At 43.0% G+C, this 16,788-nt stretch overlaps 1 protein-coding gene across 5 annotated transcripts in view; it reads left to right on the top strand.

Annotated features, from left to right (window-relative positions):
• hip1 (huntingtin interacting protein 1) overlaps nt 1-16,788 on the top strand; it is a 331,165-nt gene that overhangs the window by 225,675 nt on the left and 88,702 nt on the right. For all 5 annotated transcript variants that reach the window (XM_063031277.1, XM_063031274.1, XM_063031278.1 and 2 more), the window contains one exon: nt 954-1,029. In XM_063031277.1, the coding sequence (XP_062887347.1) occupies nt 954-1,029 (76 nt within the window). The remainder of the gene's footprint in view (nt 1-953; nt 1,030-16,788) is intronic.

The following is a 16,788-nucleotide window of genomic DNA, read 5'->3' as shown; positions in this document are numbered from 1 at the left end:
TTATTTCCTTTTCTCTGTAAATTACTTTAAAAATGAATCTCATTTAAAAATGATAGAGTAACATAAATGTAATTTACTTTGATCTTTTGAAAAATGTGACCTTTATTTGCATGGTGCTTTCAGTAATGACAAGTATGTTAAGATGTTTACATGCGCTGTTAAACTTGAGAGTGAAATAAAGATGTGAAATTTAGTAGTGTCTTTCAGAAGCAAAGAGTTTTGAAAGGCAGTCACTATTGTAACATAGAATGGAAATTAAAAGAAGGTGCTAAAACTGTTCTGAAGAAGATGGCATTTTAACAAGGCTTTTGACTGGATATTGGGTTGGGATACAGTGAGGCTGAGGATGTTTAAAGTGATATGTAGTCGATAAAGTTGCTGTAGTCAGTAATTGAAGGCCCAGGGTGATAGGTTAGCAGAGCCATGGGTCTTGAAGTAGAATTGGGATGGACTGTCTGTGGAGATACTGGCAGGAATTTATATTGACCCATTCTTTGAATTATGTATTTTCATGTCCCTGGAATGTCTCTGATCATCGGTTGCCAGAAGATTATTGATTCATAACATAACAAACTACAAATGTCTTCCAGTAAATGGTAGCTATTTTTTCTAAATGTGACAAATATTCAATTTTGTTGCATAGTTTAATGAGTTTTTGTCTCTGAGCCCCTCCTTTCTCACAAGCCTTTCATTATGCACTGGTCTGTAGCTTATGCTTACAGATTTTCCAATTGTAAATAGCATTCATTGATTATCTTGATGGATTTGTTGGTGATGTGATCCATAAACAGAACAAAAAATATTCCTAAACTTAACCATGATATTCTGCCTATTTTTTTCTGTCAAATCCCTGGATTGCTGGATGGTCACAATGCAGTGTAACACATAACAAGTTGACTTTTACTTTGCTCTTTAAGAATGTATTTGACAATTGTGCTATTTTTATTTCACAGACTGAAAGAGTTATTTTATAGATCCAGCAACTTACAGTATTTCAAGCGACTGATTCAGATTCCACAGCTTCCGGAGGTAAGCTCCATTTGAAGATTAAAATCACACAGATACACCATTTGCGGGGATGGGAGGCGGGGGAAGCATTTAAATTTATACTGCTGAGAGGAAATTGACAATGCCAAGCACGGCTGGGATGGGTGTATTCATTTGGCATCTGTCATGATTTTCAAAGCTATTTTGTACTATTCCATCAAGCAAACAATGACAACAGAATAAACACTGAACATCATGAATGTAAAAGCCAAGTAAAGATAATGCACATTGAAATGCAAGCCTCTTGGGGATGTGTGTTGCAATGGTGTACTGGGATTATGTTCATTACAGAGGATACATTTGTATTTAATGAAATTTAGAGAGGTGGCAGGAGCCATCTTGCGGTTACCATTCTCTCAGAAGCTGCCTGTAGCAGTGAAAGGCCTGGATAGAGTGGACATAGGATGTTTTCAATAATGGAAGAGTCTGGGACCAGACAGCACAGCCTCATAATAGGAGTATACCCCTTTAGAACAATGATGAAGATGAGTTTCTTAAGCCAGAGGAGCAGAATTAGGCCATTCAGCCCATCAACTGCACTGCCCTTGCTCCAGACATCCCACCTCTCCCGGAACTTCCGCAAGTCTCCCGCATATTAATAGTGGCTCCCTGATGCCCGCAAATTATATACAATTTCACGGAAATCAATTTTTTTGAGAGCGAGCGAGAGAAAAGCAAGAGAGAGTGCCCGAGAGCGACCACGAGGGAGAGCGAGCGAGAGAGAGAAAAACCAAGAGAGAGCGCGCAAGTGAGACCGAAGACAGTTGAGCGAGGGAGGGAGAGCGAGGGAGAGCGAGCGAGGGAGACCGAGCAAGAGGGAGAGTGAGAGAGAGCGAGAGGGAGAGAGAGAGAGCGAGAGGGAGAGAGAGAGAGTGAGGGGGAGAGAGAGAGAGAGAGGGGGAGAGAGAGAGAGAGGGGGGAGAGAGAGAGAGGGAGAGAGAGCGAGCGAGAGAGGGAGGGGGAGAGAGAGAGAGAGAGAGACATGGCAGAGTGTTCCAAAAAAAAACGTAGAACTTACGTCACCTCAGACTACACTAAAGTGTACCCCTGCCTAATAGGGGTCAAAATAATGACAGTGTTGCTCACTGCACTGTTTGCAACAGTGACTTTTCTATTGCCCATGGTGGGTTAAGGCTGTAAAAGACATGTTGAGGTGAGCTTACCGGGTGTTATTTGTTCATTAGCATAGCTAACGTTATTTAAACTAGCTGGCCAGCTGCTAAGGAGCTACTCTATTGCAGACATCCCACCTCTCCCGGAAGTCTCCCGCAAATTGTTGGTGCTACCTCCCTGAAATGAGTTTTTGCAGGGTGGGATGTCTGTTGCGCCATAGTTAATTTATTATTTCTCTTAACCCTATTCTCATGCCTTCTCCCCATAACATTTTTATGACCTGACTAATTAAGAATCTATCAACTTCTGCCTTAAACATACCCAATGACTTGGCCTCCACAGCCACCTGTAGCAATGAGTTCCACAGATTCAGCATCCTCTGGCTCACAAAATTCCACCTCATTTCTGTTACAAATGGACGTCCTTCTATCCTGAGGCTGTGCCCCTCTGGTCCTAGACTCACTCACTATAGGGAACATCCTCTCCACATCCGCCCTGCTTCAGCCACAGATTATCAGACATCAGATTCACAGCATGAATCTGATATTTGACGATGGTGAATGTTTAGAATTTATTACTGCAGATGGCTGTGGAAGCCAAGCCATTGGGTATACTTAAAGCAGAGGGTGATACACTCTTGATTAGTAAGAGTGTAAAAATGTTATAGGGAGTAGTTAAAAGCTAAAGTCTGTCCCGAGCCTTGTGGCCCATCAGGCCGGTGCTTATGCCAGTTTCTGTGGCGTGAAGTGACTGAGAGTACGAGACTTCCCCCCCCCCCAATAGGACGCCAAGCTATCACGAGGTTAACCCCCAGCAACCCCCACCCATTTTCAGCTGGGTGGAAAAGCTGTGGAGCAGTGTGTGGTTAAGTGCCTTGCTCAAAGACACAACACACTGCCTTGGCCGAGACTTGAACCCACGACCTTCAGATCGTGAGCCCAACGCCCTAACCACTTGGCCACGTGCTACACTATAGGGAGTAGGGGGAGGAATAAATCGGCCTAATTTTGCTCCTATGTCTTATGGTTTTATAAGACAATGACCATATTAAAAAGCAGTAATTTGTGGGTGTGGGCACGTGGCCAAGTGGTTAAGGCATTGGACTAGCAACCTGAAGGTCGTGAGTTCGAGCCCCAGTCGAGGGAACGTATTGTGTCCTTGACCAAGGCACTTAATCACACATTGCTCTGCGACGACACTGGTGCCAAGCTGTATGGGTCCTAATGCCCTTCCCTTGGACAGCATTGGTGTTGTGGAGAGGGGAACCTTGCAGCATGGGCAACTGCTGATCTTCCATACAACCTTGCCCAGGCTTGCGCCCTGGAGAGTGAAGACTTTCCAGGTGCAGATCCATGGTCTCGCACGACTAACGGATGCCTTTAATTTTAAAAATTTGTTGTAAGCCAATCACAAACAAGAGAAAATCTACAGATGCTGGAAAAAACGTCGACTGTACTTTTTCTCCTCAGTGCTGCTTGGCCTGCTGCTCCAGCATTTCGAATTTTTTGTAAGGTTTAGATTCTTCTCTTAGCTACTTGACATTAACCAGAGCACTTAACAACTCAACTGAGTTCCACTCTTTCGAACGTAGAAGACAGTAAGTAGATTGTTTAATATTTGTCAAATCTGTGGAAACTGCTGCTGTCTCTTAATGTTCAACATGAGGACCGTGTTGTGTCATGTGGCAGAACAAGCTCTTGTCACCTCAATTATTGTGTTACACGAGGCAGAGTGATACAGAATGAATATTGTGAGATGTGCATTCCAAGGCAAGTTGCTTTAATTTACAATGTCCCATCATAAAAGAGCGGAGGAATGAGATACAGCAATGAATTTCTGAATGTAATTGGATTTGTGTGTGAAAAGGGGGGAAAAAAAAATTGCAGGCATGTTGTCAAAAAACTGGAGTGGGGTACTTAAACATAAGAAAACCCACGGATTACTCCAGCTATCTTTAATTTATATACCTGATCACTTATTTAAAAAATGCCATTCCTTTTTCTAAGTTCCTCCAGTTCCGCAGGTTCTGTTGTCAGGATGATGCTTTCCTTTTGAAGACATCTGAGATTTCCTCCTTCATAGAATGGGGTCTCCTTTCCTCTACCATTGATGCTGCCCTCACTTGCACCTCCTCCATTTCCTGGACATCCAGCTTCTCACCAACAGGGAAGGGGAGAAGAGGGAATGACCTTGATTATGTTGCTCCCCTTTCCTGAGACAGTAGGAAGTGTAGATGGAGTCTTTGAAGGAGAGTTGGTGTGTGCGATAGGGTGGGCTGCATTCACAACTCTGTAATTTCTTCAAGTCTTGGGCAGAGCAGCCACCGTACCATGGTCCGATGGTTAGGAAGCTTTTTGTGATGCAGCTGTAAAAAGTGGTACGAGGGGACATGCCAAGTTTCTTAATCTACTAGAGAAGTAGAAGTCTTGGTGCACCTTTTTTTGGTTGCGGGCTGAAACAGGATAAATTGCTGATTCAGTCAAAAACTGGCAAATTAGGCCAAGTATCTTTTTTCTGTGAGGGGATCTTGGGGCTTGATCGCAGTCTGGATTGATGTCAGCTTGAGGTTTCATGATTGCTTATTAGAAAGACGACTAGTCATAATTCACTCCGGAGTAACCTCTGCCATAGAATGGGTGTGTATAGTTGGCTTTATTGTCTCATACTGCATATGCTTGCACAAACTGCTAACACTGACAGTAGCTTCAGGTGCAACAGTTAAAGGGATTTGTGACATCTGCAGAAGGAAGGACTTTGGTGTTCAGAGTTTTTAACACCGTTGGTGCTGTTTCCTTCCCAAAGATGTACGCTGTGGTCAGGAAGAGGCAATATCAAGATTGTACAAGGTACTGAAGTCTCTAACTTGCATTCCTTTTCATGCAGTACTTTGGGGTTGAGAATGATTCGTCTCCGCTGTTGGTTCTGAAGTGGCCGAAGATCTGGTTGTCACTTGCTGGAATGGAACTCTGTGGAAAATATCAGTTTCAGTTTTGAGTCCGATGAATGATGTGGCATACTCATCAGAACTGGCTTTGTGTAAATCAAGCCACTATACTAATGACGTTAGCTTGGAAGAAAACACTGATTACCTTCACACTGTCTTGGACAATTCTGTAGAGATGATGTGGGCAGTAATTCAGTAGACCAGAATCTTACTGTCAATACCAAGGCTTCAGGTTGGTGTAGGGACTGCTTCTTTTCACATTTATATGTCAGTGATTTGGATGACAGAACTGATGACTTTGTGGCCAAGTTTACAGATGGTATGAAGATAGGTGGAGGGCAGGTCGTGTTGAGGGAGTAGAGAGTCTGCAGAAAGATCCTGTCTTTTGCAGCAAACAGAGCGAAAGTACTCAGCAAAGTAGTCTCCCAGTGAAGGGTCACATCCTGACAAGTCGACTGTTTATTCCACTCCATAGATGTAGCCTGACTTGCTGAGTTCCTCCAGCATTTTATGTGTGCAATTACAATCTCACCTTTTAGTAAAGTGGATGTTTGGACTGTAGAAGTTGACAGCTCTGAAGAATCTGCTTCTGTTATGGTTATTAATGAGCTGTTGGATCTCCTGTGCTGTGTCCACCCATCGCCTGTTCTTTCAGTCATTGACTTCCTTTGGACTTTTGGACTTTCCTATGGAGCTGTTTCTCTTCCTCCGAGGAATGGTGGAGCTTCCAAACCAGGAATACCTTGCTTTCATAATTCATTAACCTCTGGACCCCTTGGCCATTCTGTCTTTTGAAAATGTTACAAAGCAAACTTTGTTTCAATAAGTATTTCACCTATTACCTCTGCTCCATTTCAGAAACATTTTAATTAATGTCATTTCAGTATTGAATCTAGAAAGCTGATAAAGTTAACAAGGAAAGATTGAGCTTTAATAAAGCTGTCATCTCCTCTTGACTAACTGTACTCCTCTAAGCAGTTTCAGAAGCTTGATTGTCTTCAAAATTAACTTGTGTTTTTCTGCAAATAGTAAAGCAACCTAAAAATTCAAATTGATCCCCTTAAAATGCAAAACTATATTGTGTTTTGTGCTCACATCCATATGGGTTCCCTGAACATAAGTAATGAAGTTGGCCAAGGGCATTTGAAGCTGCCTCAGTGTGATTTTTAAAACCGGCAGGTGCACTGACGCAAGCTGTGGATGGTCCCATTGAGACTGTAAATTCATGTTGCTGGCAATAGTTTGGCAAAAGACGTGCAATAGCTTCCATGGAGGAAAGAGGCCACAGGGGAGTGGACATCCAGAGAGTGCATTTAAGAAGCATGTTCACATGTCCTTCTGCACTTTAAAACCAGTAAATCCATCAAGAATATCATTAGAAGAGGCTGATGAAAGGTGAATGAGATACCTTTAATCCCATGTGAGAATCACCAAATCATGACAAGAATTTTGCAATCTTACCAGATTTGTCAAGCTTAACTTTAGACCAAAATACAGATGTTTGTAGATTTTGCTCTTTCATGGTTACATGACCTCCCACATCACACCTTGTCTCACACCAGATATCCACTCACAACATGAGCCTACAAAAGGGCAATAATGAAAAGGTTGCCTGTTGCTCCCCATCACCTCCCTTTATAGAAAGCTGTTGAATCATTAGGAGTGCAGAGCCTTTGAAGTGAGACCACTGCTAACCTCAGACTAGATAAGCGATCCAAGGTGTGCACAATTTGGGGAGGATTGCTTTACTAACTTCAAAGTGTCATCGGTTGTCAGCTCGTCGTTTCTGTTGACTTTCAACATCTCTATTGTAAATGGCGATTGATCTTGCAAGAAAGGAATTCAAACATACACAATTGACCAAATGGTCAGTATCCATACCTGATAAGGCACTTCTGTATAACATACCATTTCAGAACAGTGTGGTGACGGGATGGGGGTGGGGGGCATGCTATTGTCCTTGTGCACAAAGAAAATAAAGTGTGATTGAGTCGTAAGCGTGCGTGCGGTCTGGGTCCAGGTATTTTATTATCTGCAATGACATTGCGATGTACAAGATCACAAGAGGCAGCTAAGGGTTGTAGACTCAGCTTGCTCTATCATAGGCACAACCCTCCCCACATTAAAATCATCTTCAGGAGGCAGCGTCCATCATTAACAACCCTCACCTTTCGAGTCATGGTCTATTCTCTTTACGATCGTTGCCATTCTACCATCAAGAAGGTGGTACAGGAGCTCGAATCATCACACTCAGTGCCTTAGGAGCAGTTTTTTCCATCTGCCATCAGATTTTTGAAAGGTCCATTGACCCATGAGCACTATCTCTTGATTCCTGTTTGCAGTAGTTATTTTTGGAACTGCTTTGTTCTGTAGGCTGCCAACTCATCAATATTGTTGGAGTTGTATTGACTTAAGCACTGGCTACTTGTCAGCCCATGACTGAATGATGTTTGGGCCTTGCAGCACAATCTGTTTGTGCTGAGGAGTTATAAGTGGAAAAGAACGTGAGCAAGATTCCCACAATTGACCTTGGAAAAACGATAACCATCTTTTATCCATGTTGACAATAACTTCTGAGATGTTTTATCTTCGATGCCTGTTCTATACTCTCAGCTTTTGTTGGCTGATGTGAACTTAGCAAAAGATGGCTTAAATTATGTGAATATTCAGTTGGTATTGAATATTGTTTTGATATTGTGTGGACTCCTACATGAGAAATGACCTTTTGGGACGTTGGCATTTTAACCCACCAATAGTTGGTCCCTGTAAGAAACGTGAGTAGAAATGTGAGGGAAGTGGAAGAGAACTTTCAGTCCTTCAGTACCGTAAGAGATATGTAAGCAAAACTTCTGCATTTGCTTTCGCTCTTTCACACTCTATTTCCCCCCTTTTTTCTCTCTTGCTCTCTGTGCAGAAACCTTAAAAGCCCAGTTCCTTTGGCTCTTGCTTGAGCTTGGATTACATCTGTTACAAAATTCTGTCATTCAGTGAAAAGGCACCCACTGCGAGTTCTGCTTTGAGTCTTACTTACACATGCTATTTTTGCAGTGCCCTACAGGTTTTTCAGTCTATTCCAGCGTTAACTTAAAAAGCAGCTCTACTTCACTTTGCTGGTATATGGGTAAACATTGGCTGATTCTCACTCATTTTGTCATCACTACGCAATCTTTGCCATTTTTTAACACTGCAACATATGGTTTGCACTGATCACAATGCAAGGTTGAAAGAATAAACACATCTGTTCATGAATTCCCTCATGAGCAGTTCACTAATATAAGAGGGGGCTCCTGCCCATTGATTTTAAGACCGCCTTCCATTGCCTTTGTATTCATCCCTCCAGTAGTCATTTATTCCCATTGAAAATGAAAAGAGAATAAATGATTTTTTTTGAAGAGGATAGGAGTTGGGTATAAGATAATAACAGGAGTATTTTCCGAATGACAGTAATTTCTGGCTTTGCTTCATTTAGTGACATATTTTGAATATTACATACAATGTTTTCCTTTTGACTTGTTAATTATATTGATTATGTTTTTCTGTGCACTCTAAATTATGAAGCCTGGGCCATTTAAGGTGACTGTACTGATATGTACAGCGTAATATGGGAATGATTGCCAGTTTTCATGAGGAAGTGCTCTCAGTAACTGTGAAGTACGGTCAGTGGACACTTTATTATGTACAAATGTAATCAGAATCAGGTTTAATATCACTGGCAAATCTTGTGAAAGTTATTGTCTTTGTGGCAGCAGTACATTGTAATACATAATACTAGGAAAAAATGTGAATTACAGAATTCGGACTCGGTTTGAGCTACAGAGAACGGGGAGGAGGTCTGGACCCTGCACGCATAGCACACAGGCCCACCAGTGTGTGGACACTCCCTAGTGCTCGTGAACCAGATCCCCAGCTATGGGTAAATAGCCCCACTGCCTTGTGGGCAACCTCAGGACAGACGAAGTCTACAGGAGGCCGAGAGAGGGATCTTCATGACCCGGTATCTCAGGATCTCAACACCTTCTGCCCAGGCTTGTGATGATGATCGTCATCACTTATTGCCCTTTGAGACAGATGGATGCCAACCTATATATAGTGCAAAAATAGAAATTAAAGTAGTAGTCAGGGAGTGTTCAGGGGTTCAATGTTCATTTAGAGATCTGACGGCAGAGGGGAAGAACCTATTCTTGAATGGCTGAGTGTGTGCCTTCGGGTTCTTGATGGTAGCAATGAGAACAAGGCATGTCCTCAGTGATGGGAGTACAGATTTCCCCCACCATCCGAAGGTGGAGCGTTCCTATGAAACAGTTCGTAAGCTGAAACGTTGTAAAGCGAAGAAGCAATTACCATTCATTTATATGGGGAAAATTTTGTGAGCGTTTGCAGACCCAAAAATAACCTACCAAATTATGCCAAATAACACATAAAACCTAAAATAACAGTAACATATAGTAAAAGCAGGAATGATATGGTAAATACACAGCCTATATAAAGTAGAAATACTTTTCCACAATCATTACGGAACTGTTCCCCGGAGCGAAAATCTCACGCAAGCGCCGTCAGCAGAAAATCTCACGCAAGCGCTGTTGGCAAAAACACGTGCAAGCGCTCACCAGTAATCTTTAAGCTCTGAAGCTGCCAAATCATACCAAATAACACGTAAAAATACACAGCCTATATAAAGTAGAAATAATGAATGTACAGTATAGGATCACTTACCGGAATCCGGACAGCACCGAGCACACTGATGATGGTGTGTTAGACTGAATTGTTGCAGGTTGGGTGGTGCAGTGGCCCCCTACCCTCCGGGCCGCTGAGCGATACATTGCCGCGAAGAATGCAGGGGTCCAGCAGTATCCGGGAGGCACACAGCACATCTTTAAGAAAAAAGCCGAAACAAACATGCTAATTAATTAGGTGCCGCCCGTAATTGTCGGCACAGATCAATGCCGATTTCTGATTGCGTCGTCTCTGATCTGGGCCGACAATTACGTGTCGGCGGCACCTAATTAATTATCATGTTTATTTCGGCTTTTTTCTTAAAGATGTGCTGTGTGGCTCCCGGCTACCTTTGCATTCTCCGCGAATCGGTATCTGTCCGTGGCCTGGGGGTTGGGGTGGTGGGACACTGGGGTGTCATCTCGTCATCTGTTTCCATTAGAGCAGGCAGCTCATCTTCTCCTATGACTGCCCGCCTCGATGTCGAAGGTCGAGGTTTGTCGTCTGCTGTGGCTGATGTGGAAGGCTTGCTTGACTGCTGAGCCTCGCGTATTTTTCTATCACACAGTTCTTTAATAAGGACTCAAACCATCCTGCAAATATCCCTTAAACCGACGTACCCTTTCAAAATTAAAGTCGTACTTTATCATTACTCATTCGGTTTTGACTGTTATCTTTCTTTCTTCCAATTGCATCAGCTCTTCATCTGTCAGTTCTTGGTGATGGGATGCCAACACCTCTTCAACATCATCTTCATCAACTTCCGCAAGCCAAACTCACATTGTCCTTACTTCGTTCACCACGGTCAAAACGCTTAATTATGTCTAGTTTTACCGTAAGTGTAACACCCTTATGAGCTCGTTCAGGCTTTTCTGATACCATAGAAGTCATCTTGCAAACGGCTGCTCACAGGCTCATGTTTAAGCAATGCCGGCGAGAATCCGGGGGAGAGCGGCAGTTCGGGGCGCGCTGCCTTTTATCACGCGCTGAATCTTTTTTCGTAACAGTGAAAACACCTTCTGAAAGCGAAAATAGGGTACTAATGTAGGTCTTTCGTAACAGTGAGGTTTTGTAAAGCGAACGTTCGAAAAGCAGGGGACACCTGTACTTAAAAATGGATGCTACCTTTTTGAGGCATCACTCCTTGAAAATGTCCTGGATACTCCAGAGGCTAGTGCCCATGATGGAGCTGACTAAGTTTACAACTCTCTTGCAGCCAGCCAGTTAGAATGCTCTGTATGGTACATCTATAAAAATTTGTCGGTGTCTTGGTGGCATGCCAAATCTCGTCAAACTCCTAATGAAATATAGCTACTGTTGTGCCTTCTTTGCTGCTGCATTGGTATGACGGGTCCAGGATAGGTCCTCAGAGATGTTGACACCCAGCAGCTTGAAATTGCTCACTCTTTCCACTTCTGATCTCTTTATGAGGACTGGTCTGCGTTCCCTCTCTTACACTTTCTGATCATTAATGCTCACTAATGTTACATCTGCAGTGCTTCGTCTCTCCCAAGCCTTCCCCCCCGCCCACTGTAAATAGAAGCCCTAGATGCCTTCACTGAAATTAACAGTACTTATTTCCAGCGACCCAGTGTTGCAATTTGATTATTGATCCTCACAAGTAGTACATAGTAGTATAAATGCTACTTTCTGTTGAAGATGGCCATAACCCCTCTCCAGCTGATTAAAGTTCCTTCAGTTCACAACATTCCCTCTGACGTGTCTCCTACATGATCGGATTTTGCCATTTCTTTGTGAGTGGGAAGCTGTTGGAAAAGTAAATAAAGGGGCACCCACAAGCTTCTAATAGCAAAGTGATTTGTGTGGTACGATCGTTTTAAACACTGCAGATTGTCTCATGGTTTTGATGCAAAGAGTGATGTGATTGTACCAGGTGGAGGATTTTTGAGCTGGTTTAGTTCCTAATGAATCCATTTCTGTTAGTGTCTGTGAGATTCTGATGTCAAGTCTCTGGCGCCGGGCATCACTGGAGTTCCCATAAATGTGGAATGACTCTTGTTTACACAGTTTGCAGCAGATTCCCAGGATTTTTTTTTTTGCAGTGGCTGAATCCTGAAAGCTGCCATTGGATCAGAAAGCTCTTGTTTTCGTCAAATAAGGAGGAGTAAATTGGTGTGACGGTGAGAGAAGACTGTGTTCTCAAGGTAGCTTGAAAATACGATTGGCAATGCGCCAGTTTACCAAGGTTATACTGAAATGTAAACAATTTTCAGCCAAGGAAATGCAACAGTCCCTATGGCTAATATATTTAGTGTTAGTTAAACATCAGGAATTGTTTGCGAGTGATGCCCTTGCTATGGAGCCCAGATCAGCAACGCTGATGTTTTATACCATAGTTTAGGATTTCAGAGTTCACTGTTAATTACTGAGTTTTGGGTGAATTTTTCATGGTAAATGCAATGAATTATCAAATTGATATCTCTTTGGAAGGTAACAACATCCTCCAAGCCCAGAAAATATCCTTCTGGATTTTAAGAGTCACTCATTCTTTTCCAAAAAAACATGTAGGAAGTTTTGGGCTGGCTACACTCTTACAAAAAAGCCACTTGAGAACCAGATTTTAACTTGCATGGAGCGTGAAGACAGTTGTAAACTGGCCATGGCTGATGTGCTACTTTGAAACTCATCTAACCTGGACATAGGAAATGGTGTAAAATGTTGCCTCCCCACCCCCACCTAACTCAGGTTTCGGCGTAACATTCTGAAGTGACTTTTGATTTTTGGTACAATGTGGACTGGTTAGGAGATCTGAACCTAGCAGATTTTCTTCCTAAGGTCATAGGGAAGAAAAAGACTGCTTTCCAAGGTGGAGATTAGAAGATAACAAACAATTGGCAAATAGACAATGACCTGTTGGTCTTGCTAGCTTCATTGTCCAATAATGGTAGAAGTCCATTGAGTAATAAATCTGATATTTGTCTAATCTGCAAAGGTAGCGCTGGGAGCAGTGACCTTCAGAAGCTTCGAATTTTAAGATAGGGGCCCATGGTTTGTTCTTCATCAAATTATGGTATTGCTTTGCACTTGCTGTAACTATATGTTATGATTATGTGGTTCTGTCAGTGTTAGTCTTTGGTTTGTCCTGTTTCCTGTGATATCACTCCGGAGAAACATTGTATCATTTCTTAATGCATGTATGCATTTCTAAATGACAATGAAAGAGAACTGAGTGTTCTCATAATCTAATCTAATATCTCTGAACTTGTATGGCCTACCGAAAGCCTCTGCAATGCTGAGTATTGTTTCCCATCCCAAGTAAGCTTTGGCCATGCAGGTTAGTTAACTTGATGCTAATTTTAAGCACAAAGTCATCAGCGGGTCTGCTGGGATAGTTGCTGAAGTCAGTGCATGACCTCACTACAGTAGTTCCACCAGTTATCAGTCATGCAGAAAGGAAACGGCAAACAGAGAATTCCAGAGAGTTGTGCATCTGCAGGAAATATCTGGGGTCATGAAGAAACCAGTTCAACAACCACATAGAGAGCCTGTCCTCCTGCCGCACCTGCCATCAAGTAGTTGTAGGTAGAATGACTTGCCGACCTCAACAGTGAGATTGGCACGGCCATAGGGCGATGGAATAATTGTCTGCAGGAGCAGAAGAGAAACAGACTATCTGGAAGGCACCAATTTGCCTCCTTAATAAGTTAGCGGATTCAATTGACATGGTGAAATAGGCCAGCGTTGTAATGGCTGAGACTGGCAAGATGCAGGGTGTACAACACCTTTTGTTCTGGTTATGACCCAAACACACAGCAAGGTGTTGCTGAGGGCTACTTATGAGCTCATCAGAAAGATTTTTGACTTTGGATTGACACAAAAAATTATGTTAAATTTGTCCTTTGGAGCTGAGTTGCATTGACATAGCTGCTTTTATTCGAGAAATGTGAGATGTTGAACTTTGGGAGGACAAGCCATGGCTGTGTTTCCAGGGTGAGTGGTAGGGCACTGAGGAGTGTGGCAGAACAGAGGGATCTGGAGATACAGATCCATAATTCCTTTAAAGTGGTGGCACAAGTAGGTTGGGTCATAGAGAAACCTTTTGGCACATTGGGCTTCATAAATCAATGTACTGAGTACACGAGTTGGGATGTTATGTTGAAATTGTATAAGACATTGGTGACGCCTAATTTGGACTATTGCATGCAGTTTTGGTCATCTACCTACAGGAAATATGTCAATAAGGTTGAAAGAGTGCAGACAAAATTTACAAAGATATTGCCGGGACTTGAGGAACTGAGTTTTACGGAAATATTGAATAAGTTAGAACTTTATTCCCTCGAACATAGAAGAATGAGGGGAGGTTTTATTGACGTATTGAAGATTATAAGGGGTATAAACAGGTAAATGGAAACAGGCTTTTCTCACTGAGGTTGAGTGAGACTCAAACCAGAGGTCATGGGATAAGGGTGAAAAGTGAAATGTTTAAAGGTAGCATGAGGGGGCATTTCTTCACTCAGGGGTGATGAGGGTATGAAATGAGCTGCCAGTGGAAGTGGTGGATGCAGGTTCAATTGCAGGATTTAAGAGAAGTTTGTTTAGGTGTGTGAATGGGAGGGGTAAGAAGGCCAATAGCCAGGGTGCAGGTCAATGGGACTAGGCAGATAAATAGCAACACACATCAAAGTTGCTGGTGAACGCAGCAGGCCAGGCAGCATCTCTAGGAAGAGGTACAGTCGACGTCTCGGCCCAAAACGTCGACTGTACCTCTTCCTAGAGATGCTGCCTGGCCTGCTGCGTGCACCAGCAACTATGATGTGTGTTGCTTGAATTTCCAGCGTCTGCAGAATTCCTCGTGTTTAGGCAGATAAATAGTTCAGAACAGACTAGATGGGCTGAAGGTCCTCTTTCTGTGCTGTTGTGTTCCAGGACTCTATGACTAAGCTTTGAATGTACTGTTGCTCTCATGGTGATTTGGAGTTGTAGATGCCAAAATATTGATCCAGCAACATTGGTTGAAACGTGGGCGTGATATTGATGCTGTATTTTGAAATCCACAGTAACAAGGCATGAACTTTGTATCCATTTCACACAAAGATAAAATGTTCACAGCAAGTCAGAGCTGTAACCAGGGCAAAATGTATCTTACAGCAAAGTACAGGTTTTCAATGAAGTGACCAAAACCATAAAAAAAAAATCAGGAGCAAATGAGGAAAAGAAAATAATGAAGGGAAAGGTTTAGGTGAGAAGGTTAAAGGTTTGGTTTGAGAGGTACAGGTTCCTGTGAATAAACATCACCAACAGCCTGTCCTGGTCCAATCACTTCTATGCCAAAGCCAAGAAACTTCAAAAGCACCTCTACTTCCTCAGGAGGCTCAGTAAATTTGGCATGTCCCCATTAATCCTCATCAGTTTTTATTAATGACATTGCTGTCACCTACCTGCTGAATAGAGCCTACTCCCATTTGAATAGGGAGTAGCACTGTGGGCAGCACTGTGAGGATGATATTTTTTGATTTCTCAAGTGCCTTTGATACTATGCAGCCCTTATTGCTGGGGGGAAAAGCTCTGTTCAATGCAGGTTGGCACTTTCCATTGTGTCCTGGACAATGGTCTACCTGACAGGCAGGCCACAGTTTGTGCGGATTCAGCGCTGTGTGTTGGACACGGCTATAAGCGGCACTGGGGCCCCACTGGGGACTGTATTGGCTCCCTTCCTGTTTACTCTGTATACCTCGGACTTTAGATATGACAGTGAATCATGTCATATGCAGAAATAGTTGGGTGTATAAATGGAGGAGGGGTGGATGAATACAGGGCTTGGTGGAGGACTTTGTCGAATGGTGCAAGCTGAATCATCTGCAGCTCAACGTCAGTGAGACAAAGGAGATGGTGATGGACTTTAGGAAGACTAAACCTGCATTGCTCCCTGTTACTATTGATGGTGAGGACGTGGATGTGGTGAGGACCTACAAGTACCTGGGATGCACCTGGATGACAGACTTGAGTGGAGCACCAACACAGAGGCTGTGTACAAGAAGGGCCAGAGTCACCTCTACTTCCTGAGGAGACTGAGGTCCATTGGAGTATGCAGGCCTCTCTTTCACATGTTCTACCAGTCTGCTGTTGCAGTACAATCTTTTATGTGGTGATGTGGTGGGGCAATAGCATCAACACGGGTGATGCCAACAGGCTCAATGAACTGATTAGAAAGGCTGGCTCTGTTATAGGAGTCAAACTGGACACATTGGAGGCTGTGGCAGAACAAAGGATCCTGTGGGAAATCCTGGCAATCTTGGATAATGCTTCTCACTCTCTGCATGCCACCTTGGCAGACCAGAGGAATACTTTCAGTAATAGACTAAGACAACTGCGTTGCTTCAGAGTGTGCTATATGAGGCCATTCTTACCTTTGGCCATTATGCTCTGTATAATGAGTCAAGTTATAGATAGGGAAGTGATGACCCCCTACTGTTACACTGTTTGAGCTAACTTATTTTTCATTCTTGCTTACTTTTCTTGTACTTGTATATCTGTACACTTGTAATGCTGCTGTGTCACTGTAATTTCCTTTGAGATCAATAAAGTATCTATCTATCTCTATCTAGTGTACTGTACAAAGCATCTAATCTGGATGCATCATGACTCGCTAGGGCAGCTGTTCTACCTGTAGCCATAAGAAACTGCAGAGAGTTGTGGACACAGCTCAGCATGTCGCGGAAACTAACCTCTCATTCATGGACTCTATTCACTTTTCGCTACCTCAGTAAAGCAGCCAGCATAATCAAAGACTCCACCTATCCCGGACATTCTCCCTTCTCCCCGTTCTCATTGGAATGAAGATACAACAGCCTGAAACCACCAGGCTCAAGGACAACTTTTATTCCACTGTTATAAGACTACTGAACGGTTCCCTAGTCCAATAAGATGGACGACTGACCTCACAATCTGACCTTGCTCCTTATTGTCTGTCTGCCTGCACTGCACTTTCTCTATAATTGTAGCACTTCGTT

The sequence above is a fragment of the Mobula hypostoma genome, chromosome 23 (assembly GCF_963921235.1).
Source record: "Mobula hypostoma chromosome 23, sMobHyp1.1, whole genome shotgun sequence".
Classification (NCBI taxonomy): domain Eukaryota; kingdom Metazoa; phylum Chordata; class Chondrichthyes; order Myliobatiformes; family Myliobatidae; genus Mobula; species Mobula hypostoma.
The sequence above is the reverse complement of the archived record's forward strand: the minus strand, read 5'-3'. Positions and strand labels throughout refer to the sequence as shown.